Source organism: Ranitomeya variabilis, chromosome 4, assembly GCF_051348905.1.
Source record: "Ranitomeya variabilis isolate aRanVar5 chromosome 4, aRanVar5.hap1, whole genome shotgun sequence".
Taxonomy (NCBI): Eukaryota; Metazoa; Chordata; class Amphibia; order Anura; family Dendrobatidae; genus Ranitomeya; species Ranitomeya variabilis.
Window position 1 is genome coordinate 68918732 of NC_135235.1, and position 27971 is coordinate 68946702.

At 43.0% G+C, this 27971-nt stretch overlaps 1 protein-coding gene across 1 annotated transcript; it reads right to left on the bottom strand.

The window, feature by feature from the left end:
* Positions 1–779: 779 nt before the first annotated feature.
* On the bottom strand, positions 780–27565 carry CALHM2 (calcium homeostasis modulator family member 2). The gene is made up of 3 exons (XM_077258681.1): positions 27318–27565; positions 23562–24147; positions 780–3183 (listed from the first exon to the last, which is right to left on the bottom strand). The coding sequence occupies exons 2-3, from the start codon at positions 24102–24104 to the stop codon at positions 2767–2769; spliced, it is 960 nt and encodes a 319-aa protein (XP_077114796.1). The 5' UTR covers positions 24105–24147; positions 27318–27565; the 3' UTR covers positions 780–2766.
* Between the last annotated feature and the right edge of the window lie 406 nt (positions 27566–27971).

Below are 27971 nucleotides of genomic sequence, written 5' to 3' on the forward strand. Positions count from 1 at the left end.
TCAGCTTATTTTTAGTTCATGACTCAGACACAACTTCACTGTTGTTATGGAGAATTAAATTAAAAATTATTCCTGGAAAATAAAATAGTACAAGATGTCTATTAAAACTGAATAAGCTCCTCATGTCTGCCATATAAGAACCAGACCAAAACTGCAGCGCTGTTTTCACTGTAATTCATGGAAAATCATTATGTTGCTTCACAGGCTCACAAAAAAAAAACCTGAGCCAAGAAATGTGAGATTCCATATTTACTCTTGTATTTTCAGAACAAAGTTTTTCTTTTTTTCTTGGTCCCCCCTACAGGAAAGAGAAAGAAAATGTTTTGGGATAAGACTCAGACAGGGCAATGAAAAAAAAAAAAAATATTGTAGAATTTGTAATTTTGCAATTTCCTTCTTTCAACTTGGTTTGATTTCTTAGGACAAATTTCTACTGCAAAGAATAAACCTTATCGGCCATTGAAAAGGTTTCTTGTGAGGGATAACAATCTTTTTTGCTTATTCTGCAATTTTACAGAACTTTTTCACCTAGAACCCAAGTAACCTGGAACTCAAATGTGAAGAAATTACATGAGGACCACAAATGTATGGGCAGGCATAAAGCAATAAAAATAGGGAAAAAAAATTATATATATTCATTCTTTTCATATTTTATTATATATATTTATTACACACTCAGTGTTGTGGCATAGGGCAGGATTGTGGGCCTATGTAGGCTTACAAGATGACCTTTCTGCTGAATGTTTTCCTTCTTGATAAAATCAAATAATCTACAACAGTTTTTATGTGAAAATTTGTAAAGTTTAATTATGAAAAGATGCCCCAATAAAAGAGTTCCTGAGTCTTATACATAAACGCATATTCAAGAGGTAACAATATGCCGAATGATTCTGTAATCAACATTCATTCATCGAGGAGACCACCCATACCACCATGGCGGTCTCAGGATGTCAGTCCCAGTTGCAAAGCATTTATTACATATCCAAAACAGATTAATTTTTTTAGAAGCCAGTACCCAGGTGGGACCATACTCCATTCAATTAAAAATTAATCAGAGATTCTAGCACTTATAAAGATCCAAATCGTTTGTTTTATTTAGCGCCAATTCTGCAGCAGAGATTCCAATATAAATGGCACAATATACACATTCCTGTTCTTCCACCAAGATATGTTCAGCTGTAATCCGCTGGTCTCACCAAAGCACCGATTTGTCATGGTATCAAAGATTTGGAGCATTATACAAGTGCATTTAATACCAGTGGCTAATCAATAAGATTTACAAGATTGTCCGAGGTCCCAGCAGCAACAGTTGAAGTAAAAATAAACAACATCTTTACTTTTCAAAAGAATCTTCCCCAGAAAAACTGATCCATTTGTGTCCAACGTAGGCCTCCAAAAGAACGAGTAAACATCACCCCATGGGGTCCTGCATCCTGCACTAGACATACTATAGTATACAAGAGTCCTCAGAATGTTTTTTTTTTTTTAAAGACTCTGGTAGCATGTTTTTTTATGTAACATAAGAACAGTATGATGCAGGGACAGAAACACTGATTCAAGCCATGTGTCACGTGCTCGTCCAGCTGTTTCACTACAATTAGTGTTTCATTAGCAGGGGATTATCACTGCAGGACTGGGTGTCTCATGCTTCCTTGTTGAACCACGGTTGAACCTACTATGGATTGGCAGCTTTCGATGTAAACTATATATTGACAGAAAGCTGCCAATTAGAGGTGTGGCGGGGTTATACAGGGCTCAGCATTCAGAGCTCTGCTAGATCTGCAGCAGAGAAAACTGATTGTATCACAATTGCTGCACCCAGTAAACTAAGTGATAGATCACTGGAATCAGGGTCTCTGCCCTTACATCATGCGGCTTTCAGATTACCTAGCAAAAATCTGCTGACAGGTTTCCTTTAAAAGCTCTACACTTTCTACAAGCCCTTTAGAGTCGTTGTGCTACCGAAGATGCAAAACTTGTGGGGCTCACAGCACTATGAGCATCTGTGATCGGCTCCTATAGAATGGAAGCGGATATTTAATTGACCTAGTCTTCCTGGGATTAGTGGGCATCCGTGGTTTTCAAAAGTCTTCTAGAGAAAAGAGGAGACGGAAATACAAAGAGAAACTGATAATGCCCCAATCGACCACTCATCATGTGGGGAACTGTCTACACTAGGCACCGGTGTAGGCTGAGCTCACATCACTTCTGTTTCGCAGTTCATAGCTTCATCTGGGGCTTCCACCTGAATCCCCAAAAAGCAGTATTCAGATGAGTCATCAAATGAGAAGAAGTAGACTACACCAGTCTGGCTAAAAAAAGAAAGTAGGTAAAACTGAGGCATTTGCATCATAGAAGCTCCATTTGATGAACGTCTGAACTTCTTTGTTTGGAATTCAGACAAAAGCCACAGATGGAGTCATGGATAAAGACACCAGCAAGATGGGATCCCTTATGCTTTGAAGATTATTGGCAGTGCAGAATGTATAAAATGGCACACAACAGATTTAAGAAAGTGATTGCAGACAGACGAATACATAAACTCCTTCCCTGAACCATTGTCAAGTTGCATATACCACTTTTCTATAAAATTGAATCCCCGTCCAAGATAGATATGTAGCCAGAGCACCGTACACAATTAGAAATGGATTGACCTCTTGTATTGACCTGTTTTGCCTTTTAGGAAGGTGCTCGTTAAGTTATTTTAGTACCTTTTAGTTCTCGTATTGATATCAATTGTATACAGTTTGTGTAATGATCATTACTTCACACTGCCAGCAGCGCCATTTCTGTGCCTCCACCATCCGTGCCATTTCCAATGACCTTTTTAGCCCATTTATGAAGGCGACTGTACAATGGTAAGCCTTTGTTTTCCCGATACAGGTATAATCCTGTTATTTCATTCCACTGAGGACTTGGCTGAACTTCATCCACTGGATATTCCGCTACCATTTCTTTTTCTTCTTTACTCAAAGCAACAAAACCAAAAAATTGCTTGACATTACCAGCGGCTAAGATCTTGGCATGGACTTCGGCAGTGCGGTTAAATAGCTCCTTCTCAGAGAAACGATACTGGTGCCAGTAGGATTCCTGGTGGTAACTCAAAGGAGAACAACAATGGTGTAAGCACTTAAGAAGGAATATAGTTGAAGCAACCACACCGATTAGAATCCAGCCGAGAAACTGCAAGAGAATAGAAAAGAACGCGTGAGTCCAACCTATTAACAAAATGTTACTTCACTGTTACTTAAACCTGCTGGACTAAAGTGATAGTACATGATGAAATTATATATCGTATATACATTTTTGCTTGTATCAAGCTCAAGTTTTCCTTCCTATCTAGATGAATTCACTTGGTTAGTGATGCTGGATGAAGAAAAGCAAAAGTGAGAGTATAATGACCCTTATTGTGCACGTACAAAAGGACACACATGCTGATCGTGTAGAAAAAAAATGAAGCATATAGTGGCAGTTTAACACACCAATTGCTAAGTTTCCGCACAAAAACAACCCATGTGCAGATGTACTATTACGAGCCTCCCCGAAAGCCAAAAGTGAGATATGTATGGCCATCCATCCATATAGAAATTGTTTGCTTGGTCATGACTTTCCCTGGCAAAATTAGCCATTAGCCAGGAATGAGAGGAGACAGGAAATCGGCTGATCGCCCATGTCTGAGAGGACAAATTTTTCAAGACGTTGGTTGCTTCTAATGAGACAACCTCATTAATATTCCAGCTAGGTGAAGATAAGACTATATGTATGGGGGCAGACAGACATCCGAATTTCTTGTGTGAGGATCGCATTGCAATCCTCGGACTGACCATTGGCTCCCCTGACCTGAGCGTGACAGCTGCATAGAAATACATCACGCCATCATGCTCAGCTCTGGAGAAGTGCGGGGCTAGTCTGTGCAGTGTGATGCGATCGAGACAAGAAATTTGCTGTCTGTCGGCGCCCTTAATGGGAGACTTTTCAAAAGACAACCACTCATACCTCCCCCACTGAGCGGGTATAAGCCTACTTATCAAATTTAATTAAAGGTCTCCATACTGTACACATTAATATAAAGTCAGCCGAACCTGCCAATATCTTCTCTCTCCTGAATTTCAGAGACCAATGCTTTAGTTAAAGATGGAGATTAGCCATTGCTAGAGTAATTTGCGGCAGCTTTCTCATAAAAACACCGGAGTGCTTGGCCAAGAAACTGTTCCTGTGTATGAGGGACTTGGGATCACACCGCAGTTGTTAGATTATGATAGCGCGATCTTTAGCTTTTTCATTGTTCTGTTAGAGGAGATTAATTGTGCAACAGGAAACCAATTTCAGCAGCCTGCACATACAGTAGTTACATTGTTGAAAAGACATGTCCATCAAATTCAGCCCAAGGATGTGAAAGGATAAGGGAAATCTATATATATAATTGTCTAAGGGTTTTTCTGTCTGTCTGTCTGTCCTGGAAATCCCGCGTCTCAGATTGGTCGAGGCCGCCAGGCCTCGACCAATCAGCGACGGGCACAGCATGGCGACGATGATGTCATAAAGGTTGCCTCGACCAATCAGCGACGGGCACAGTCTGCCGCGAATTCGCCTCGACCAATCAGCGACGGGCACAGTATCGATGTAGATGTCATAATGGTTGCCATGGCGACGATGATGTCATAAAGGTTGCCTCGACCAATCAGCGACGGGCACAGTCTGCCGCGAATTCTGGAATCATCATTGTCCATATACTACGGGGACATGCATATTCTAGAATACCCGATGCATTAGAATCGGGCCACAGTCTAGTTTGGTATATGTACAGTGGGTATGGAAAGTATTCAGACCCCTTTAAATTTTTCACTCTTTGTTTCATTGCAGCCATTTGGTAAATTCAAAAAAGTTCATTTTTTTCTCATTCATGTACACTCTGCACCCCATCTTGACTGAGAAAAACAGAAATATGTTAATAAATATACAAAAATTTCTACAAAGAAAAACAAATATCACATGGTCATAAGTATTCAGACCCTTTGCTCAGTATTGAGTAGAAGCACCTTTTGAGCTAGTGCAGCCATGAGTCTTGGGAATGATGCAACACGTTTCTCACACCTGTATTCAGGGATCCTCTGCCATTCTTCCTTGCAGATCCTCTCCAGTTCCGTCAGGTTGGATGGTGAACGTTGGTGGACAGCCATTTTCAGGTCTCTCCAGAGATGCTCAATTGGGTTTAGGTCAGGGCTCTGGCTGGGCCGGTCAAGAATGGTCACAGAGTTGTACTGAAGCCGCTCCTTTGTTATTTTAGCTGTGTGCTTAGGGTCATTGTCTTGTTGGAAAGTGAACCTTCAGCCAAGTCTGAGGTCCAGAGCACTCTAGAAGAGGTTTTCATCCAGGATATCTCTGTACTTGGACGCATTCATGTTTCCTTCAATGACAACCAGTCATCTTGTCCCTGTAGCTGAAAAACACCCCAATAGCATGAAGCTGCCACCACCATGTTTCACTGTTGGGATTGTATTGGGCAAGTGATGAGCAGTGCCTGGTTATCTCCACACATACCGCTTAGAATTATCACCAAAAAGATCTATCATCATCTCATCAGAGCAGAGAATCTTATCTCTCATAGTCTGGGAGTCCTTCATCTTTTTTTTAGCAAACTCTATGCGGGATTTCATATGTCTTGCACTGAGGAGAGGCTTCCGTTGGGCCATTCTACTATAAAGGCCTAACTGGTGGAGGGCTGCAGTGATAGTTGACTTTGTGGAACTTTCTTCCATCTCCCTACTGCATCTCTGGAGCTCAACCACAGTGATCTTGGAGTTCTTCTTTACCTCTCTCATGAAGGCTCTTCTCCCACGATTGCTCAGTTTGGCTGGATGGCAAGGTCTAGGAAGACTTCTGGTGGTCCCAAACTTCTTCCATTTAATGATTATGGAGGCCACTAATGAAACTTGAGTACTGCAGGAATTCTGCTGTAACCTTGGTCAGATCTGTGCCTTGCCACAATTCTGTCTCTGAGCTCCTTGGCCAGTTCCTTTGACCTCATGATTCTCATTTGGTCCGGCATGCACTGTGAGCTGTGAGGTCTTATATAGACAGGTGTGTGCCTTTCCAAATCAAGTCCTATAAGTTTAATTAAACACAGCTGGACTCCAATGAAGGAGTAGAACCATCTCAAGGAGGATCACAAGGAAATGGACAACATGTGACTTAAATATCTGTGTCTGAGCAAAGGGTCTGAATACTTATGACTAGGGTTGAGCGACCTTGACCTTTTTAGGGTAGAGTCATGTTTTGCGAAACCCGACTTTTTGAAAAGTCGAGTCGGGCGAAATCGGCTGATTACTGCGAAAAGTCGAGGATCGGCCGGAACACGAAACCCTATGCACGTCAATGGGGATTCTCATTCATATTCTCTCTCTCTCTCTCTCTCTCTCTCTCTCTCCGTCCCAGCCCCGAAAATTTCGTTTTACACATTGCAAATCCCTGCTGCGCACAAGCGCTAAAATGATCATAGGCGTGCACGCCCCTAACCCCTATGTCATCACTCTGCCCACACTCCTTCATTGGCTGAAAAAATGGCGCTAAACGCATCATACGAAACGCGACTTTGGCGCCAAAATCGCGTACCTCATGGCCGACCCCACACAGGGATCGGGTCGGGTTTCATGAGACGCCGACTTTGCCAAAAGTCGGCGACTTATGAAAATGAACGATCCGTTTCGCTCAACCCTACTTATGACCATGTGATATTTCAGTTTTTCTTTTCTTAATAAAGTTTGCAAAAATGTCTACATTTGGGTTTTTTTACAGTCAAGATGGGGTGCAGAGTGTACATTAATGAGAAAAAAAATGAACTTTTTTGAATTTACCAAATGGCTGCAATGAAACAAAGAGTGAAAAATTTAAAGGGGTCTGAATCCTTTCTGTACCCACTGTACATCCACAATACATAAGCCACTCTGTCCTAAAAAGTATGTTTTTCCCCTCTTGATCCTGAGTGTTGATTGACTGTATCAACATTTAGAATTTTACTCAAGTACAGTATTTACATTTTATATATTTTTTTAAAAAATAATCTGTGACCGGATTTATAGTTTACATGGCAAAGTAGACCTGTCTCCTATAGACACGGATCCTTTGTTTCTCCAGACGGAGTGTGCCTGCTGAGCACCGGCGCTGCGATAAGCTGTGGCTGTCGGCTCCCGTCGTGACCAGCAGGGCCGAGAAGGAGAGAGGTGTCGCCCACTCAGAGCCCGAGTACTGCGCACGTGCGGAGGAGAGACGGCCTAGTATCGGACATTCGTTTGCGGCCTACCCTGCCATTTGCTGGACGACAATCCACGTTCCACCCCGAGAGTGCTGCAGCCTGGTTTGCTCTGCCCGCACAAGTTGATGGACTATTGGCTCAGCAGAAGGTACCGGAGACCGATCACTGCTGCCAGAAGACGGATCATTGTTCAAAGGACCCTCTTTGTGGACCTCTTCCCGGCTGTTGCCGGTGCTACATGCAGCGCCCCAGAGTCCTGGTCGTTGCAGTACTGTGGCTCCGCCGCTAAGGGGGGCTATGGTACGTCTGATGGCACTGAAGGAGTTCATCTGACCAGGTATCACAGACACCAATACATTTCACAGTCTTGCCTCCAGGGGGAGCTAAGGGTTCTATTTATTAGGCCACTCCTCACAGTCTGGTAAAACTGGGGGTTAGGCAGGAAGTTCGACAGAAAGCTGACTGGGTTGGAACCAGGCAACACCTTGTGGCAGAGGGTGTTGTAGGGGAAGATTCAGAGGGGTCCCTGTCAGGGGTGGGATCCTGACAGAGGCCTAGCGAACAGAGAGAACGTTACGGGACCGCGCCTGCACGATATAACGGCGGTACCCCAAGAAAGGATAAGAAGCGAGATTTATTGTGCTGAGTGAGAAACGAGATCAATGCAACAAGGAGAATACCAGTAGGAGTCGTGCTGTAAGACGAGGCAACATCCTATTGCGGCGCATAACCGGTGGCCGGAACGCCGAGGAAGTATAGAGCTCCAAGCCAAAGTTCAAACTTACGGCAGGACAGTCAGTTACAGGCGGGCTGTCTCACCCAGACCCAGGAAGACACAGGGGGGTAACAACAGGAGTGGGGCGATGCAAGAGTCCCGGAAGAGCTCCGAGCCTCCCGTCATACGGGTGCGTCCTAACCGTAAGATCAGGGGGACGTAGAGGGAGAAATCAGAATCGAGTTGTGAGGGAACACGAGAAACAGACACAACAGTTGTGGGGTACTATCCCGTAAGCACAGCAGGGGAGGACCACAACACAAGCGCAGGAAGGTAGACACAGATTTCCACCTGCAAAGGGAACTCTGGAGGTGCCATCGGACCGGCCGGACTTGCGCAGCCCTGTTAACCGTATTCCGGATTGAGGACTCAGAAGCCTTCAGTAAAGAGGTAAAGAGACTGCAACCTGGTGTCCTCGTTATTTACTACACCACACCTCCACCACCATCCACATCTATTATTGTACGCCCCTCAGCAGGGTCACGGACCGGGTCTAGCCACCGTGACAACCCCAGATCAGAGACTCAGAGGCCCGGTACCGGGTACCCCTCGGCCCTGCGGCAGTGGGGGGCGCTACACTACAACCCATGCGGGATCATCTGCGGTGGAGGAGCATCAAAGTCACTAAGTTTAATAACTGGACTGCTAATATTTCGTGCTTGTTGTTTCTTCTGCCTATTCTTTAACCATTTATCTCCCTGCTAGGAGTTAATACCCTGTTTAAGTAAATTGCTAAGTTTGTTAACCCTTTCTCTGCCTCCTGTCTGTCACTACATCCCGCAACCTGCTTACACATATACACAATATTATTGGTGATTTACACTATTGAAACCTTTATAAGATATATTCACACTGGGAAACATATCACAGGGTGAACAGAAATAGCACAGCTTTCCCTCTTGAGCATGTTTCCAGTATGTGGCTGGCATTTATGATAGGTCACAGGAAACACCTGTCAGATCCCAAAGGCAGGAATTTACTAGTGCAGAATATTTATTATTTTAAATGAAATCTCTTTATTTGATCACTTGACATAACAGCGAGTAAGGCGGATGCTGACCCCCAACAACAGGGGCGCATATCTGCACTATAATGAAAATGTAAAATATAATTTTCTGCTTATCTAACAATACTCAAGCTCACCCTGTTCCCCCCTCACCGGTTCATCTAAGTTAGAACATTGGAAAAAAAAAAAAAAAAAAGGTAATGCCATATAAAATATAACAAAAGTCAAGAAAAAAGGTGGATATAGAAATTCAAAGCAAAGCCTCTCAGTAGTTCAGAAAATCTTAGCTAATTGAGATTGGATTATTTCCAGCTAGTGGGGAATATCAGAAGGAAAGTCCTTGTGCACGATCAGTGAAACAATTCCTCTATGAGGCATACAGAGTGGGAAAAGATGAGATTATTGGCCGATCATGTAAGGTATGGACCAGCCGAGTCCTAAGTGGGAAACATGACTGAGGCCAGCGTCACACTAGCGAATTTTACGGACGTATGAGCGCAGAAAATACGTCCAGAAAGTACGCATTCTACACGGCTCAATGATTCTCTATGGGGCAGCTCCTATCTGCCATATATTACGCATCCGTAATATACGGTATGTTACGGGCGTAGAAAATCGCAGCATGCTGCGTTTGTCAGCATATTGCGCAAAAAATACGCCAATGAAAGTATGGGGGCGAGAAAAATACGGATTACACACGGACCATGCGTGTGACTTGTGAGAAATACGCATCGGTGTTATAGAGAAAAGCTGGTAATTCAGTGCGGTGTACAGTAAAATCACACTGACAGAATAGAATAGAATAGCTAGAATAAATGTCTACACATAGAATAGGTATAAAATATATATATATATATATATATATATATATATATATATATATATATATATATATATATATATATATACATACATACACACAGAAGAAGGAGAACCAGGAGCATATGATAAAGATGTATACAAAAAAATCTTTATTGATACACAACATTAAAAACGGACATCAGTAATAATAATACGTATTCCAAGACATCACAAGAACAAGGGGGAAAAAAAAACCCAACCCACTCCAACCTTAGTCCAAAAGCATGATTGCATAAAGAGCTAAAAACAAAAGCTCCATGTGACCAGTATTAATTAGCAGCAAGGTAGTAGTGTTAAATAAAATTTAACTTTTAATAAATATTTTAAAAAGGACTATAGTCCCAATCAACACCAGGAACATTGACACAAACAAAAACCACACACAATACCACATATAAAGCCAGACGCTCCTGTCTAGCGCTGTAATCCTTATAGCATGGTGTCAGGTTTATCTTTACTACACCATAAATAGCAATACCCTATCACAATGCTACACAATTTGTTAGTGCCCAGCCTACTATCTGTGCGCAAAAACCAGCATGTTTATAGCATTCAGGGGTATAAAAAGGAACGGTCTCACCAGGCTCCAGGGACCTTCCTTAACAGCGTCATCCCATGCGTCCGATACATATAGACCGGGGGAGGATTTTCCACAAATCCTACTTACTACCCCTTTTCTCTCCAAGGTAAACGGACCCTATGGGAAGCCTCCTTGGTATTCAATCTCCCGACGCGTTTCCTTGGGCTCTATCATCAGGGGAGATGCCCAGTATAAAAAATGTATGTGTGTGTGCCAGTCATAGCACGTCACACAGGAGGACCTGACTCACCGCGCGCGGGTACTTCATTTTATATAAGGCGCCGTCTTGTAGATGTACGCCTCTCCTATGCTTCTCTTCCGCTTTCAAGCGCGGTTTCCGGGTATGCAGGGCGTCACATGACCAATCCTGGTCACACCTCCAAAGGATTGCGTGAAACGCATTCTGACACGCACGACCATATTATCGGAGGTATCCGGGGTAAAAAACTATGCCCCGGAGGCGTGTACACGTAAATGATTAATGCCTGATATCATAATGAGCCTAACCAGGCTCTGAAAACAAATATAATACTTAAACCCCCAGAGTAACATGGTGAAATGTTTCAAACCTCTTTTTTGGGGGGGACATTTACCAAAAAATCCTACTACCTCCATTAATGGAAGGAGGATATAAATGAAAAAATGGGACATTGGCAGCTTTCCAACAAGGGCATCAAAATACCTATATAGGCTATAAATGGTACGGTGCATATGCACTAATTATAAATCCATCTTGCATTCAAAAATGTGAATACCCCGCTCAAACAGAGCATGCTTAGATGACACTTCCTCCATAAAAAAGGAACAAAATGGAAAAAATCAGAAAAAACAACAAAGGAAAACCAAAAACAAACTGAGGTCATAGATATCGACTTCTTCATACAGTTGATGACATGCGGAGCAACAATGATGGTGGTGACATCAGAGATCAGTGGGATATGGGCCAAAATATGAATTAGGTTTTCCTTAAACAAGCCCTAAATGGAGATCCTACCTGTCCTGTGGGGGTTGGCGCCCTACTAGAAACGAGAAATTGGCGCCCCCACTCCACGGAGGCTGTCCCTACAGGCCCTATTTCATCCTAACCACCGAGCCTCACTAAGTGCAGGAAAGAGGAACTCCATTAAAATAGTAAAGACCCACAGATAGGGGCTATTTCGGGACAGAAGGAATATTGCTTATAGAAAACAACCAAAAGTAAGGGTCTCATTTAGACCCAAAGGTTGTTGAGTTTTAAGACGGAAGATCCATTTGGTCTCACACTGCAAAATCCTCCTGTCCCAATTACTGCCCCTTTTTGGTGCCTCTATCTTGTCGATCCCCATGAATTTAAGACCCATTGTGTCCCCATCATGTATTGTGGCCATATGTCTCGCCAGGGGTGTATCTCTCTTTAGAGCAATATCTCTCAGGTGTTCACCCACCCTTCTCCTTAGCTGCCGTCTTGTTTTTCCCACATACTCCATGTTGCAGGGGCAAGTTGCTTTATAAATAACCCCCTTTGACCGGCAGTTGATGAAGTGACGGATCTCGTATTCCTGTTTTGTTACATTACTTATAAACACCTGTCCGGTTTCCATAACTGGGCACCCCACACAGCCACTACAGCGATAACATCCCTTGGTCTTGTTGGTAAGCCAAGTATCACTTCTAGGAGGACAAAAATGGCTATGTACCACTCTGTCTCCTATCGATCTACCTTTTTGAAAGGTGATCGAAGGATGGGTTCCCACTAGATCTCCAATGTCACCATCCATCCGTAGGATTGGCCAGTGCTTATTTAGAATCGACCTCACCTGATTGGCTCCCGTATTGTAGGTAGTAATATAGCGACAGACAGGCGATTCCTCTTGATGAGGGACCGGATTCAAGAGTAGAGCCCTACTCATGTCCTTAGTTTCTCTAAAGGCTTTTTTGAGGATCCCATCCGGGTATCCCCTATTTTGGAAGCGTTGTCTTAAGTCAGTGGTTTGTTCCCGATAATCTGCCTCCGATGAACAATTCCGACGAATCCTAATATACTGCCCCTTAGGAATACCCCTCTTGAGTGGGATTGGATGATGACTATCCCATCTCAAGAGGGCATTAGTTGATGTAGGTTTGCGGTACGTTTTTGTGCTAATCAGACCCTCTGGGGTTTTTTGAATGAAAATGTCCAAGAAAGGTAATTTCTCTCTGTGATACTCGTAAGTGAAGGTCAGACCTAAGGGATTGACGTTAAGTCTCGCCACAAAGTTGGTCAATTCAGATATTTCGCCATTCCAAATCAATAGAACATCATCTATATAACGTGCCCAAAAACTAATCTTTGAGCACTCTTCCTCATATTGATCACCAAAAACAATGGACTCCTCCCACCAGCCCAGGAGCAAATTTGCATAAGATGGCGCACAGGAATTACCCATTGCAGTGCCCCTGAGCTGGTGGAAGATTTGACCGTTGAATACAAAAACGTTTCTGGTTAAACAAAAATCGAGGAGTTTCAAAACGAAAGAATTGTGGCTATAGCACTGCTGCCCCCTTCCCTTCAAGAAATATTCCACTGCTCTCATCCCATCAGAATGATTGATGGACGAGTACAAAGCCTCCACATCAATACTGCACAAAATAGAATGGGGCTCTAGAGTCATCCCATCCAATTTGCGCAAGAGGTCCGATGAGTCCCTGGTATAAGAGTTTAGAGACAGGACAAACGGTTTAAGAATCCTATCCAGATATATTCCCACATGATGGCCTATGCTCCCAATTCCCGAGACTATAGGTCTCCCTTTTAAAGGTACCAAACCTTTGTGTACCTTCGGGAGACAGTAAAAAGTAGCCATTACTGGATGTGTGGGGTATAGGAAGCTGTACTCATTTTTATCAATCAAATTGTTCCTAATTCCTCCATTCAAGATTTCTTTCAGAGTCCTGGAGAAAATGGGAATAGGATTATCCCTAAGCTGTTCATATGACTCACAATTTCTTAGGATGTTGTCACACATGGACTGGTAGTCACTGCTATTCATCACCACCGTGTTCCCACCCTTGTCTGAGGGCTTGATTATGATATTGCAATCCCTTTCAAGATCTAATAATGCCCCCATTTCCTCCTTAGAAAGATTAAATTTAGTCCCCTTATTTCTTTTAATAGCTAGGGTTTCTAAATCCTTTGTTACTAATTCTAGGAAAACATCCAAGGTAGATTGATCACCTAGACTCGGGGGCATTTTGCAACTTTTAAGCTTACAATTTGTGAAAGGGCCCTCCCCCGAAAATTCTGGTGTTGGATCTGATAGGCCATATAATAGTCTAATATCAGGGAGTAAGGTATCAGGGATATTCATTTCCATACATGTGCGTTTATCCTGTCTAATAAAATGTTTTCTCCACTTGAGTTTTCTCACGAAGAGATGTAAGTCTTTGACACCCTCAAACAGTTGGAAATCAGATGTTGGCACAAAATTTAAACCTCTATTTAGGACACGAAGCTCTATATCATTCAAAACTCTTGATGACAAGTTCACAATCTGATTCAGACTATTCTCTGTTAGTTGTTCGTCCCTCCTTTGTTCCTCAGGAAGTACCCCTGGTCTAAAAAACGGGTAATGCCCGTCCTATCCCCAGGTCTGCCTCTCTGGTTACCTCTACCCCTCTGTCTGCCCTTAGAGCCCTTAGGGCGTGTTTCAGAATCCGAAATGTCTGTATCAGTTGAAGAAATATCTGTCTCCAAATTCCTAGAATTACCCAAATAATTTCTGCCAGTGGGAAGGTGGTACGCCTTGTTCTCCTTGAATTCCTGCAAATCCCGCACAAAATTGCGGTGTTTGCGTTCTTTCAAGTTATACTGATACCTTTCTATGGTATTTTGGAGTGTTGTCTCTTTAGAAGAAAAATCAGGTTCAGCGTGAAATTTCTTTGTAATCTCTATCTGTTCTCGAAGGAGATCACTGGTAGTTGCAAGAGTTTTTTTCTCCTCTTCCAGGAGGATGTTCATAAACCTTAAAGAACTTGAGGTGGCTTCCTTCTCCCACCTGTCACTTAGTGAACAACCTCTGTATCTAAAACCTGGTTGTAATGTAATTCTCAGGTGTCTCGGAACAATGCCTGCTTTTAGATAGTTCTCAAGGCTTTGCACCTCCCACCAGCTAGAAATCTGATTTTTGTATATTTTGGTTAATTCATTAAAGGCATTGCTGTAAAAAGGGGTATATTTGGGTTGAACAAATGTTTTATCCGAAAAAACCTCCTTGGCCTCCGCCACCCACGTATCCGTATTGATGCCTCTTGTCAGAAAGCCTGCCATGTCCCAATAAACAAGAAATAATATCTCAAATGACTACCAATCAAATGGTTACTAATTAGCAGCAAGGTAGTAGTGTTAAATAAAATTTAACTTTTAATAAATATTTTAAAAAGGACTATAGTCCCAATCAACACCAGGAACATTGACACAAACAAAAACCACACACAATACCACATATAAAGCCAGACGCTCCTGTCTAGCGCTGTAATCCTTATAGCATGGTGTCAGGTTTATCTTTACAGCAAGGGAAGCGGCGTGTTAGCGCTGCGAAACGCGCGTCGGGGCCATCTCACCAGCGGGATTCCCTTCCATCTCCTCCCCTCTGCATTGGTAAGCTTATATTTTTCAGTTGCTGCTGTGGCATGGGTTATTTATTGGGTTAACATGATGTACTTGCTCGAGATTTATTAGAAACACCAGGCACAGCAGCGATTCTCCTAGCTTCCCGCGCTACTAATACTGGTCACATGGAGCTTTTGTTTTTAGCTCTTTATGCAATCATGATTTTGGACTAAGGTTGGAGTGAGTTGGTTTTTTTTTTCCCCCTTGTTCTTGTGATGTCTTGGAATACGTATTATTATTACTGATGTCCGTTTTTAATGTTTTGTATCAATAAAGATTTTTTTGTATACATCTTTATCATATGCTCCTGGTTCTCCTTCTTCTGCATGTAGTTTATGGAGCGGATAAAAATTGTCTGGGTATTTACTAGATATACTGATATCTCTACCCAGATTTCTTGAGATGATTTTAGAATTTTGGTTAATATATATATATATATATATTTATTTAATTCAGCGCTAGATAGCAGAAAAGCCGGTAATTCAATTGCCGGCTTTTGCTATCTCCTTCACAAACCCGACAGGATATGAGACATGCTGTATAACAAATACACCAGCGTAAAATCACGTGAACGAACAGAACCCTCAGCAGCTGGAATCAGAATCAGGTTGACGCTAGCCCTGACACAAATATAAATGGGAAAAAAAAAGGGAGGTGAGACCGCGCATGAGGGAATAGGTGAGCAACAACAATGATGGTGTACAGTGCCACAAAGGATGTTGGCAGGAGGAGCCCCTGCTGAAAAAATTGCGCAATGCTATGTGCAAAGAAACAGCTCAAATGAGGATATACCAGTCCTCAGACAGCCCGGGCAGAAGTGTAATGAACACTGATGTGTGAGTAATATCGTCACCAAATTAGATGGTGAACATACCTGTGGATACCACCAGTTCTGTGGAAGGGCTGTGGGTATGCCGGTGAGTATGACGATCTACCCAGCCAGGATTTCCAGGTACCGAGATGACAGGTGCAGGGCTGAGCGTTGAGCAGTGAAATGAAAACTCCGGCGTCCGGTCAATAACTGGGGTACGGGGTCGGCAAATGTGGAAGCGCTGCTGCACACAAGTGCTGAGCGAAGGCTACGTAGAGCCAGGGAAAGCCCCGGCCGGTAGCGTCCCTGGATACGAGCGCGAGGAGAATGGCCGACAAGGAGCTGAGCGTGTGACGTCACCGCTTATAAACTAGATCCCTGTCGATCACCTCATAGAAAACCCCACCCATCCGCCCAGTCAGTGAATGGAACCCTAGTGTCCTACAATGCGGCTGTAAGCATATAAAATAGTGACTACCAAGAGATGGTTTGCATACGATAAGCATGCGCTGGAACGTGATTTATAAAGCGTAATGGAAAAATATATAATTATAGGAGAAAAATCATCAAATACATAAACAATACGGTGAAAGAAACTAGCTGTAATAGGAGTACATAAATATATGAATAACTAAAAGCAATTTTAATAATTTAAGCAATAAAAATGACAACTCCTAATATACGTGATCCTAAAAGACTGGTAATACCAATAAAACATGACTCTGAAATAAGATACAATAAAATGGAACAATAAAAATGGGAAACCACCATGTGGCCCTATATTAAAAAGCATATAATTCTAGCCCATAATTGAGGCCTTTGGGTGCAAGACAGTCCAAGGAAAAAATCCATTTGGACTCAGTTCTTGACATGACCTGTATTAGATTGCCCCCTCTAACGTTCTGTTGGATTTTTTGGATCCCAAGGAAACGCACATTTTTAGTGGATTTGTCGTGTTTCTCACAAAAATGCCGCGAGAGGGGGTGGCCTGCAAAACCTTTCTGAATATTCATAAGGTGTTCCTTTATTCGTACCATAAGGGGCCTCTTGGTACGGCCAACATATAATTTTTTGCACGGGCACTCAATAAGATAAATCACTCTTGAGGTGGAGCATGTGAGACTTTCTTTGATTCTGAACTCCTTAACAGAGTCCGAATCTTTGAATGACGTGCAATGGACCTTACTAAAAGAAGTATTCCTACATCCATAACACATGCCGCAGGGCGTAAATCCAGGCCTAACATCATTACGAATGCCAGGACATGGTTCCTGTTTGGCCTGTGAATTGATTGTGGGGGCTATAAAACTGCCCAAAGAACGGGCCTTCCTGAATATAAATCTGGGTTTACTCAGTAAATGGTCCCCTATAATTTTATCCCCTTGCAGAATGGACCAATGTTTACGGATGATGGATTTAAATTTAGAGTGGTCGGCATGATATTGGGTAATGAAAGGTAATCCCTGAATCTGGTCACGCACATTCGTAGTAATTGAACTCGTGCTTTTTTCTTCTTTGTACAGCAGGGAATACCTTGATGTGTTCCTCACCTCCTGTTTAGCTTGTGCCAATACTGAACATGGATAGCCCTTGTCGAGAAATTGTTGAGTCAACACCTCTGCCTCCATATTATAGTCTTCCAGGGTCGTACAGTTTCTTCTAAGTCTTGTAAATTGACCCTTAGGGATATTAGTAAGCCACACGGGCAAGTGGCAACTGAGAATATTGATAAAACTGTTAGTATCCACTTTTTTCCTGTAGCATTTGGTGTACAGCTGTGAGTTTTCTACATATACATTAAGGTCCAGAAAATTAACGTTTGTGGCACTGATCGTTGGTGTGAATTCCAGCCCAAAGTTGTTATCATTGAGGCTGGAAATAAACAGATCCAGGTCACTTCTTGGGCCCTCCCAAATAAACAACACATCATCAATGAATCTGCGCCAGAGAATTAACCCCGGACGCAGACATCCAGAGGTGTAAATATAGGACTCCTCCCACTGGGCTACAAAGAGGTTAGCGTAGCTGGGGGCAAAGCATGTACCCATCGCAGTGCCCCACACCTGCAAGAAGAACTCCCCCTCGTACCAGAAATAGTTGTGATGTAGGATAAAGTCAATACATTCCCTAATAAATGATACCTGTGTTTCAGGATATGTGCCCAATTTCTGAAGAAAGTTGCCTGCAATATGGCAACCCATCTTTTGGTCAATGACCGTGTACAAGGATTTTATATCCAAAGTTCCCAAGATGTAGTTAGATTTCCATTCCACCTGGTCCAGGATTTGCAGAATATGGCCCGTATCCTTCAGGTAAGCTGGTATAAGCTGCATACATTTCTGCAAATGTGTGTCAACATATTGTGACAGGTTGGCTGTGAGGCTATTGATGCCTGAAATAATAGGCCTGCCCGGAGGGCATGTGGTACTCTTGTGTAATTTTCTAATGTAATATAGTGTAGGGTCACTTTTAGTTTCCTATAAGTGACTTCATCCCCAAGGAGTCTGACCGATTCCTGATGGTACATTGTACGATCCATAACGACGATCCCCCCTCCTTTATCCGCGGGGCGGATAATAATGTCGTTATTTTCCTGTATGTCTTTAATAGCCTTCTTTTCTTGACGGTTCAAATTCTGGGGTATAAATCTAGGTTTTTTCTTGTTGTGTAGTTTCCTGATGTCATTAGTGACCAGCCTGTCAAATGTTGAAAACGCCTCTGATTGTTCCTGGATGGGATTAAAGGTAGATGGGTTTGCCAGAGAAGTATGAATGTACTCCCCAGGATCTTGGTTAGCAGGCCCCATCGTGGTTTTGCTCTTTTTATAAAAATATTTTTTAACAGACAGGTTTCTCAGGTATTTCTTCATACATATGTATAAATGGAATGGATTCCCACTGGTGGTGGGTGCGAATTTAAGCCCTTTTTGGAGGAGTGAAACTTCACTAGATGTCAATTCATGTGAGCTTAGGTTGAATATTTTTTGTTGTTGTGAATTGCCAGGTGCTGTGTTCACTTTCGCTTTGGTGAGTTTCCTCCCCCTCCTACCTCTCTTGGTTTTGTGGGTTTTACCCGAAAAAAATCCCGGTTGATCGGCAAGCACGCCTTTGGTGCCATAGTGCTCTTGGCACCTGGCTTCTTGCTCCTATCGGGTATATTGACCCTAGGTTTACTAGTGGGTAATTGAGTCTTACGGAGTACGGGGGCTGAGGCATTCTTAGTATTTCCCCCAGATATGGTGTGGGTCCCGCTTATGCATGGATATGCAGATTTCTTTTGGGGGGATATCACCCGTTGACTAAGAGGTTGTTCATGAAACCCCTGTGGTGTGGTGGAACCCATGTCGCCATCACCCACAAATAAAGGGGAAAAGCTATTAGATATATGGATGGAACCTCCGAGGCATGGGTGATTATCCTCATGCTCGTCGAGGGGAGTACTGGGATATATAGAAATTTCCAAGATGTTATCCCGATTTGAATTCCTATTATCAGTAACTGGTGATCCTGAATAAGTTCTATTACGGGTGACCACCGGCGTATATTGTGTAGAATTGGATTCAGCATATGTCGAAAATACTGCAGAAAATTCTGTTTCATTGGGTGTAGGTGTCATGTTGTATTCATCCAGTATTAATAAATCTTCTGTTTTTTGCTCCATATTGCTACTAGATGTGTCACCTGATATATTTGGCGTAGAGTAATTCATATATGCTTCCTCCGGTATGTGGTCTCTTTGAAATTTTCTAATTTTCTTATTTATAATGTCTTTCTCTTTCACCTTGAGTCTATATAAGATATTATCAGCTAGATCTTGTATGTCCTTGATGAGATTATATTCATGAAGCTGTGCAAATAATTGTTCAATAAGGCAACTAGTTTTGGTGATGTTCTCCAGTCGCTTATCTATTATGAACTGTAATGCTCTGAGTGAGAAGAACTGGAACATACTATCCCACTCTTGACGTCACACGCTCAGCTCCTTGTCGGCCATTCTCCTCGCGCTCGTATCCAGGGACGCTACCGGCCGGGGCTTTCCCTGGCTCTACGTAGCCTTCGCTCAGCACTTGTGTGCAGCAGCGCTTCCACATTTGCCGACCCCGTACCCCAGTTATTGACCGGACGCCGGAGTCTTCATTTCACTGCTCAACGCTCAGCCCTGCATCTGTCATCTCGGTACCTGGAAATCCTGGCTGGGTAGATCGTCATACTCACCGGCATACCCACAGCCCTTCCACAGAACTGGTGGTATCCACAGGTATGTTCACCATCTAATTTGGTGACGATATTACTCACACATCAGTGTTCATTACACTTCTGCCCAGGCTGTCTGAGGACTGGTATATCCTCATTTGAGCTGTTTCTTTGCACATAGCATTGCGCGATTTTTTCAGCAGGGGCTCCTCCTGCCAACATCCTTTGTGGCACTGTACACCATCATTGTTGTTGCTCACCTATTCCCTCATGCGCGGTCTCACCTCCCTTTTTTTTTTCCCAGGATATGAGACATGGTTTACATACAGTAAACCATCTCATATCCCTTCTTTTATTACATATTCCTCTTTACTAATGTAAGAAGTGTCTTTGTGTCAAATTTTGTGGCTCTAGCTATTAAATTAAAGGGCTTGAGAAAGGCTCATTCAGAGCCGAAATGTCACACAGAGATGTGGGTTTAAATAAATCCTGCATATTATTTATAAGAAAATGGAGTGCTGCCTGCTTTTTTGAAGTGTATGGACTGGTAACAACCGGAGGACGGGCTGTCTGTAAAGGATTTGTGCTGTTCCAATTTTTGCTATTATTATTAAATTAAAGGGTTAAATCCCAGAAAAAATTGGCGTGGGCTCCCGCGCAATTTTCTCCGCCAGAGTGGGAAAGCCAGTGACTGAGGGCAGATATTAATAACCTAGAGAGGGACCATGGATATTGGCCCCCTCCTGGCTAAAAACATCTGCCCCCAGCCACCCCAGAAAAGGCACATCTGGAAGATGGGCCTATTCTGGCACTTAGCCTCTCTCTTCCCACTCCCCTGTAGAGGTGGGATAAGGGGTAATGAATATTTTATTCAGAACTTTTCAGAATATTTTCCCAGGCTCGAGTTCATATGAGTTCATCCAGCAGAGGGCGCATCACCGCGACTCGAGGTAACTACAGTACATTCTTCTTCATTCCATTCATTCACCAAGTTTTACAGTCAGGAGCACAGCTGCATTAGCAGAGCTCCTGGGTGTAAAATGATTTAACCCCTTCAGATGGATTTACAGCGTGGTGTTGTGAACTCTGTTTTTGGGCTCCCTCTTGTGGTCACAAGTGGTACTGTGTGAGTGCGGTCTTTGGGCTCCCTCTGGTGGCTCTTTGTGTCATTCTGCAGGTCTGAGGCTGGATCAGCTGTCTCGTTATGTTAGCTGGTTTCCTATTTAGCTCACCTGGACTATCAGTTGTTGCCTACTGTCAATGTATTCAGTGCTATTTTGATCTCTCCTGCCTACCTTGGTTACCAGTCTCTCCAAGAGAAGCTAAGTTTTCTGTTTGTTCATTTTTTGATCATCAGTGTTCAATATGTTCCTTGGTTATTTATTTGTCCTTGTCCAGCTTGCTAATATGTGATTTCCTTGCTTGCTGGTAGCTCTAGGGGGCTGAGTTTCTCCCCTCACACCGTTAGTTGGTGTGGGGGTTCTTGAATTCTCAGCGTGGATATTTTGTATAGGGTTTTTTACTGACCGCACAGTTCCCTGCCTGTCTTCTGCTATCTAGTATTAGCGGGCCTCATTTGCTGAATCTGTTTTCATTTCTACGTTTTGTATTTTCCCCTTACCTCACCGTTATTATTTGTTGGGGGCTTCCTATATCTTTGGGGTCATTTCTCTGAGGCAAGTGAGGTCTTACTTTCTCTATAGGGGTAGCCAGTTTCTCAGGCTGCGTCGAGACGTCCAGGAATTTAGGCACGTTCACCGGCTACCTTCAGTGTGTTTGGTCAGGATCAGATTTGCGGTCAGTCCAGTTACCACCTCCCTAGAGCTCGTTCTATGTTCAGTAACTTAGCTAGTTCATTCTGTGATCCTCAGCCCCAATTACAGCCAAAGTTTCCTCACAGAAAGAAAAGGTATGTGAGGTGCTTTCAGTCATAGGGATGGCAATTTTATCATTTCAGTCACGGATCAGTCAGTGTGGTTTTGAGATTATGCACGTCCACAGCATTGCGATTGATTGCCATGACTGGCCCAATGTCATGGCAACCACCTAGCAAATCCCGTGCTGGCGCACTGCCCATCTGCTCCCTGAGCATGCGCACTGACTGAGTGTACAGCCCCAGAGTCATATCAGATGTGCGCATGCGCCAGAGCGCAGAGTGGACTCGGTGGCGCGCTCACACTTCATATAGCCACGGAACGGCTCCGGAGCATGCGCACATCTGATATGAAGCTGGGGCTGTACACCCAGAGTCAGTGAGCATGCCCGGGGTGTGGGTGGGCAGTGCGCCTGTGCGGGATTTGCTATGTGGTTGCCGTGATGTCGGTCCAGTCATGGCAATCAATCACAATGCAGTTGGCACTGACTGATCCGTGACTGAAATGATAAAATCGCCACCCCTATAACTGAAACAAAAGGTATATGAGGGAGTCCCCTAATGATATAACGTGATTTTTTAAAACATAATACTTGGAGCTTTTATTTGACAAAAACATGTTAGGCTACTTTCACACTAGCGTTAACTGCATTCCGTCACAATGCGTCGTTTTGCCGAAAAAACGCATCCTGCAAAAGTGTTTGCAGGATGCGTTTTTTCACCATTGATTAACATTAAGCGACGCATTGTGACGGATTGCCACACGTCGCACCCGTCGTGCGACGGATGCGTCGTGCAGTGGCGGACCGTCGGGAGCAAAAAACGCTATATGTAACGTTTTTTGCTCACGACGGTCCGCTTTTTCCGACCGCGCATGCGCGGCCGGAACTCCGCCCCCACCTCCCCGCACCTCACAATGGGGCAGCGGATGCGCTGGAAAAATGCATCCGCTGCCCCCGTTGTGCGGCGGAGACAACGCTAGCGTCGGGAACGTCGACCCGACGCACAGCGACGGGCCGAGCCCGACGCTAGTGTGAAAGTAGCCTTAGTGATGCATAATGCTTCACTAACAACACATTGGGGGCTTGTTGAATAGCTAAATACAACATGACAGGTTCCCTTTAAAAGGCGGCATACTGACATACCAGGGGTCCCACATTCAGAATTCTCGCATGAAGCATTCCCACAATACTATCGCATGCAGCTTCTAAAACCCTCTAAGTAATAGGATGATAGTATCTCCAGCTTCCCCACCACCACTATATGTGCGTCCAGATCTGCTCTTCTGTGCAGAATAACTCAAAAAAAGTCACCATCCGGAGACCTACTGTCCATAACGTTTTACTTATACCTGGCACTAATGCACCAAGCTGGCAGATAGCCATGAGCCACACAGTATGGGCCCCCGAGCCACAGGTTGATAGATCATAGATACCTACCTCCAATGGTCATTAATGGGACAAAAAAACAATTAACGTTTATTGTGATGTGATGGGAGACTTGGAAAATCTTTTCGCATACATGACATTTACATTCTATGTAAGGTGTATTTATCAGCCAGATTTCAGGACTGTAGAACTTACCTGTGATTCATACTTTAATCTCCGTATAACTTCCTCTTTGAAGACCAGAAGCTCAGTTGGGGTGTCTTTGCATGGAAATTTAGCCATGTCGTCTTGTCCTCTGCCAATAGGAAAGTCGAGAAATGTGTTGCGGTTTAAGAACTCGCTGCGGGCGCACACATAAGCCTCTCCCCGGAGCAGGGAAATAACCGACCAAGTCACGGGGGCTACAGCTGCCCTTCCTGCTATGGATCCAAATAATAAGAAAGTAGCAGGGATCGAACAGTTCCTCATCGCCCTTTTCCGACATTCTGCTACTAGATTCCAAGTGTGGTTATTTAATATGATGCCAACGAGAAACAAGACGAGGGCGGGCACTCCGATAGCTGCCAGTCCGTACATATAGTTTCTCTCTGGAGAACAAGGGCAGTGAAACGCTACTACAGAGAACAACTCTTGGCTGCCCACCGTCCCCAACGCAACCAGTCCATTGAATATCATCACATCTCTGCTCTTGAAGAACAGAGAAAAGAACTTCAAGTTTTCAGATATTAAAGAAGCCATTCTTTTGTGGTTTCAAGGTCCAGAAAAGTGTGCAAACTTTATTCTGCAGAGAAAAAAGAAAGAAACTCAATAGAAGAAAACAAAATAAAAATGATAATGTGATCTTATTTTAATGTTTTCGCTGCCTCTTCCTGTTTCCATTTCCTTTTCAGACTTGGCAGTCTAGAGATAATATTGTGGCGAGATAGCAAATTATGTGAGCTCAGCGCAAAGTAAAGTTCCAAACTACTTTGTGTTCATTGATCATTTCATGCAAAACGCTCTTCTAAATGCGAAATGTCAATTTCTACAATATAAAAATTATGGATAAAAGGCTATAATGTGAATCATATAATGAAAAAAACACAACATATATCCTCTATGTGACAATGTAGGAACCAAAACTTTGGGTATGTGCTCACGTTAAGTATTTGGGGCAAAAATTTTTACAGTTTCTGCATCTCTTGGCAGGAAAAACGCAGCGTAAAATATGTGCAGGACCATGTGCATGGAACCCGCGTGGCTCTGTACTGCAGGAGAGGTCAGTCCCAGGTGATACAGTACAGCCACAGTCTGGTGCGCACCTGGAATTTGTGAATAAACCTTAAAATACCATGTATGAAAAAAAAGACTGCAGGAAAATGATAGAGCACAATGCGGAAACACATTAGAGGTTTTCCAGGAATATATACTGATGTTTTATCCTTAGGGTAGGCGATCGATATGCAATCAGTGGTGGTCTGAACGTACTTGCATCTATATCTGACTGCATTTTTGTTCCATTAAAAACATTTAACCAAACACTTGTTTAAATAATTGTGTAAGTCAATAAGAAGGGAGGGGACACATGTATGTATGTATGTATGATGTAATAATTAGTTTTTGGGTTTTTTTCAAAAGAAAAATGATACTGATGTATGTGAAAGTGTCCCAAGTGAGGGAATATTAGATCAACGCCCACGGCCAAGAATTCCCCTGTGTATGTTAACACGTAACGTTACCCTACAGAAACTAGTACAGACCTGTTTGTAATACTATCCAGGATGTCACCTAGAAAGGAGAAAAAACTAAAGAAGGGTGGGGGTGATATAACAGGTGAAAGAAAAAAAAGGGAGAAAAATGCTGTGTATAATAAATGTTATGTGTTTGCATGGGTTTCCTCCGGTTTCCTCCCACATTCCAAAGACATACTGATAGGGAATTTAGATTGTGAGCCCCAATGGGAACAATGATGTTGATGATGATGATGATGATGATGTCTGTAAAGCGCTGCGGAATATGAAAGTGCTATATAAATGAGTAAAATAAAATAAAAATAAAAAAATAATACCAAGTACACACTTTGAAAGGGTTGTGGATCAGTCCTGTGGGATTATTCTCTTACCTTATAAACTGCACACTAAAGGCTGAAGCCAGAGAAAGAGTTTGGCGAGCAGCTGACACACTTTTCTACTGTGTGAATGTTTCTTTTCACACGTTTTTGATGCACATTATTTTTATGCTGGTTAATTTTTGCATTTCTTACATTTTGACAGATTGAAAAATAAAGAATTTAAAGTATTTCCACAGGATTTGGCTGGGTCTTGGGTTTCCAGCCGGTAGAAGTTAAGTCACTGCAGGTAATGCACAGATTAACCACATTGTAGGGAAATGCATACATGTTTAAATGTCCGGGAAAACACAACAAAAATGTGCAAATGTGTATTCATGTGGGGCGCACATCTCCCCACCCTCAGGGCAGTAATGAACAGGCTGCTGTGTATAGATCAGCCCAATTTTTTTTTTTTTAAACACATGAGAGCTGCATAAAAGCATAAAAAAATCTAACATTTTGATGCAAAACTAGCAATATTTGTAATTTTTTCTGTTACGTCTATTAGAAATTTCTTCTGATGTCCCGTGTACATTTCAATTCTAAAATGCAAAGAGGGAAATGTGCGGCTTAATCCAACCATATGCACAAATGAAACTGCAGTAGTACGCATCGCGGCAAGTGCACAAAAGTAATGAATGACAACAGTGTAAGGGCTCATGCAGCTGATGGCATTTTCGGTCTGAGTGCGACCCGACAAATTATCCGATTGCCCTTGGACCAATGTTACTCTATGGGTCATGCACATGTCTATTTTTTTTTTCCTAGGACAGCATTTGTCCAAGGAAAAAAAAATCACATGCTGCACGATTTGGATCTGATATTCGTATCGCGCCATGCCAGTCAATGGAAAAAAAATCAGACTGCACTTGGATGACATCTGAGTGCAGTCCGATTTCCATGGATTGACAGAATGGGGACTTTCCCCCCCCCCATCTTCTTCTCATCCGAGAAAATCAGATCACACTTTGATCATAATCTGAGTCTGATCAGAGTGTGATTAGCATTGTTATACCGATTTTATCCGATGAAAGTAAATATAGTCTTATGACTCCAGCCTAAAGAGAACAATAAAAAAAAGTGTCCAAAAGACGCGTGTGTCCTTCCAGGAGCACCTTGTAAAACAGATTTATTTAGGGTATATTTAAATAAAGCAACTTTGCCAAAGTTGCACAGCTGACAACTACTTGGCAAAAAATGTTTTAAGTTTTACCGTGAATTGCTACGCTTTGACAAATTAGTTATTGAATGCATTCCTATAAACCTGTAAAACGGTGCAGCCAATAGCCACAATAATACATGAAATAACGGTAAGAAATATACAGCTATTCCACATAGCACATGCATGCAACTAAAGCAGTGCTATAGATCAGTCTTGGTGGCGTAACTACATACGGCAGACCCTGAAGTGCTGAAAATCATCATTCAGTACCTAATACAATATGTGAGGAAGACCAGGCAGTGTTACAGATTTTACCTCTTATTGGCAATAAAAATAATAAGGGCCATAATTTACAAAAAGTCGATGATGTGGGATATATTGACCCCCATGAGTGATCCCATGTAATCTGTAGGGTGGTAAATATCACATCACCGTTACAGTAACTTCAGATATTGACCAACAACCACAAGATCATCTCCGAAATGTTCCAGATGACGACAATAGAAAATAAAGTCATATAAACCAGTAATCCAGTCCTGCTGTAGGTGCTTGAGATCAACCAGCTGACACATCAAGAGAAAGTACTAGGAAAGCCAGGAGAATGAATCATTTATTCCAGCTCCTTGTTATGGTGGAGACACAGGGTCTTGTAGGATTCTGCATATGTGCCGTGGTCTGTAATAATAAGGTGACAACTTACAGCTCCTTCAGAGGGTCTTCAGCTTTCTGCAGTCAGCCTTCCAGGGAGTCTGGGTCCTCACAGCCGGGGAGGGACAACCCAACACTGCTGAGGAGCACAGACTTCTCTGTCCAGGAGTCTACCCAGGGTGTGTGCAGAGGAAACGTCACATGACGTCGCTAAAAGGGGGGATCCAGCCCAAAACTCTAGCAGAAATGTGAATATTTCCCTGCTCCTCTTGCTATGTGCTCCAGAGCAGGATTGTAATGCTGGATGCAAGAATGTGATTTCATGACCTCTTGTCCCGCTATTCCACGACTGTTATATATAGTCATGGAATCTTGTAAATTATAGGATCGATAACAGGCTCGGACTGGCCCACAGGATAACAGGAGAATCCCCCCGGAGGGCCTCTGTGTAGATCTGGGCCCCCAACCCCACTGTATGGGCAGTACTTGGCATAATTCACTTGATTCACTCTGTACAGAAAAAAGCAGCGTCTCATCATTCATTAATCACGCTACCCAGTTTATTATTATTATATAGAAATATAGGTAAATTTGTGAACAAAGGTAGTATAATATTTGCATGCAGGTGAAAAGTGCCCCCCCCCCCCATAGTCAATGTGACTGGTGGTCCCTTGTCACCCCAGTCTGACACTGGTAACAAATGTTC

Coding starts and splice junctions, on each gene's coding strand:
- CALHM2 (XM_077258681.1), bottom strand. CDS start 24,104: ATGGCTTCTTTAATATCTGAAAACTTGAAGTTCTTTTCTCTGTTCTTC. Junction 3,184..23,561: donor GATTAAAGTATGAATCACAG/GTAAGTTCTACA, acceptor ATTCTCTTGCAG/TTTCTCGGCTGGATTCTAAT.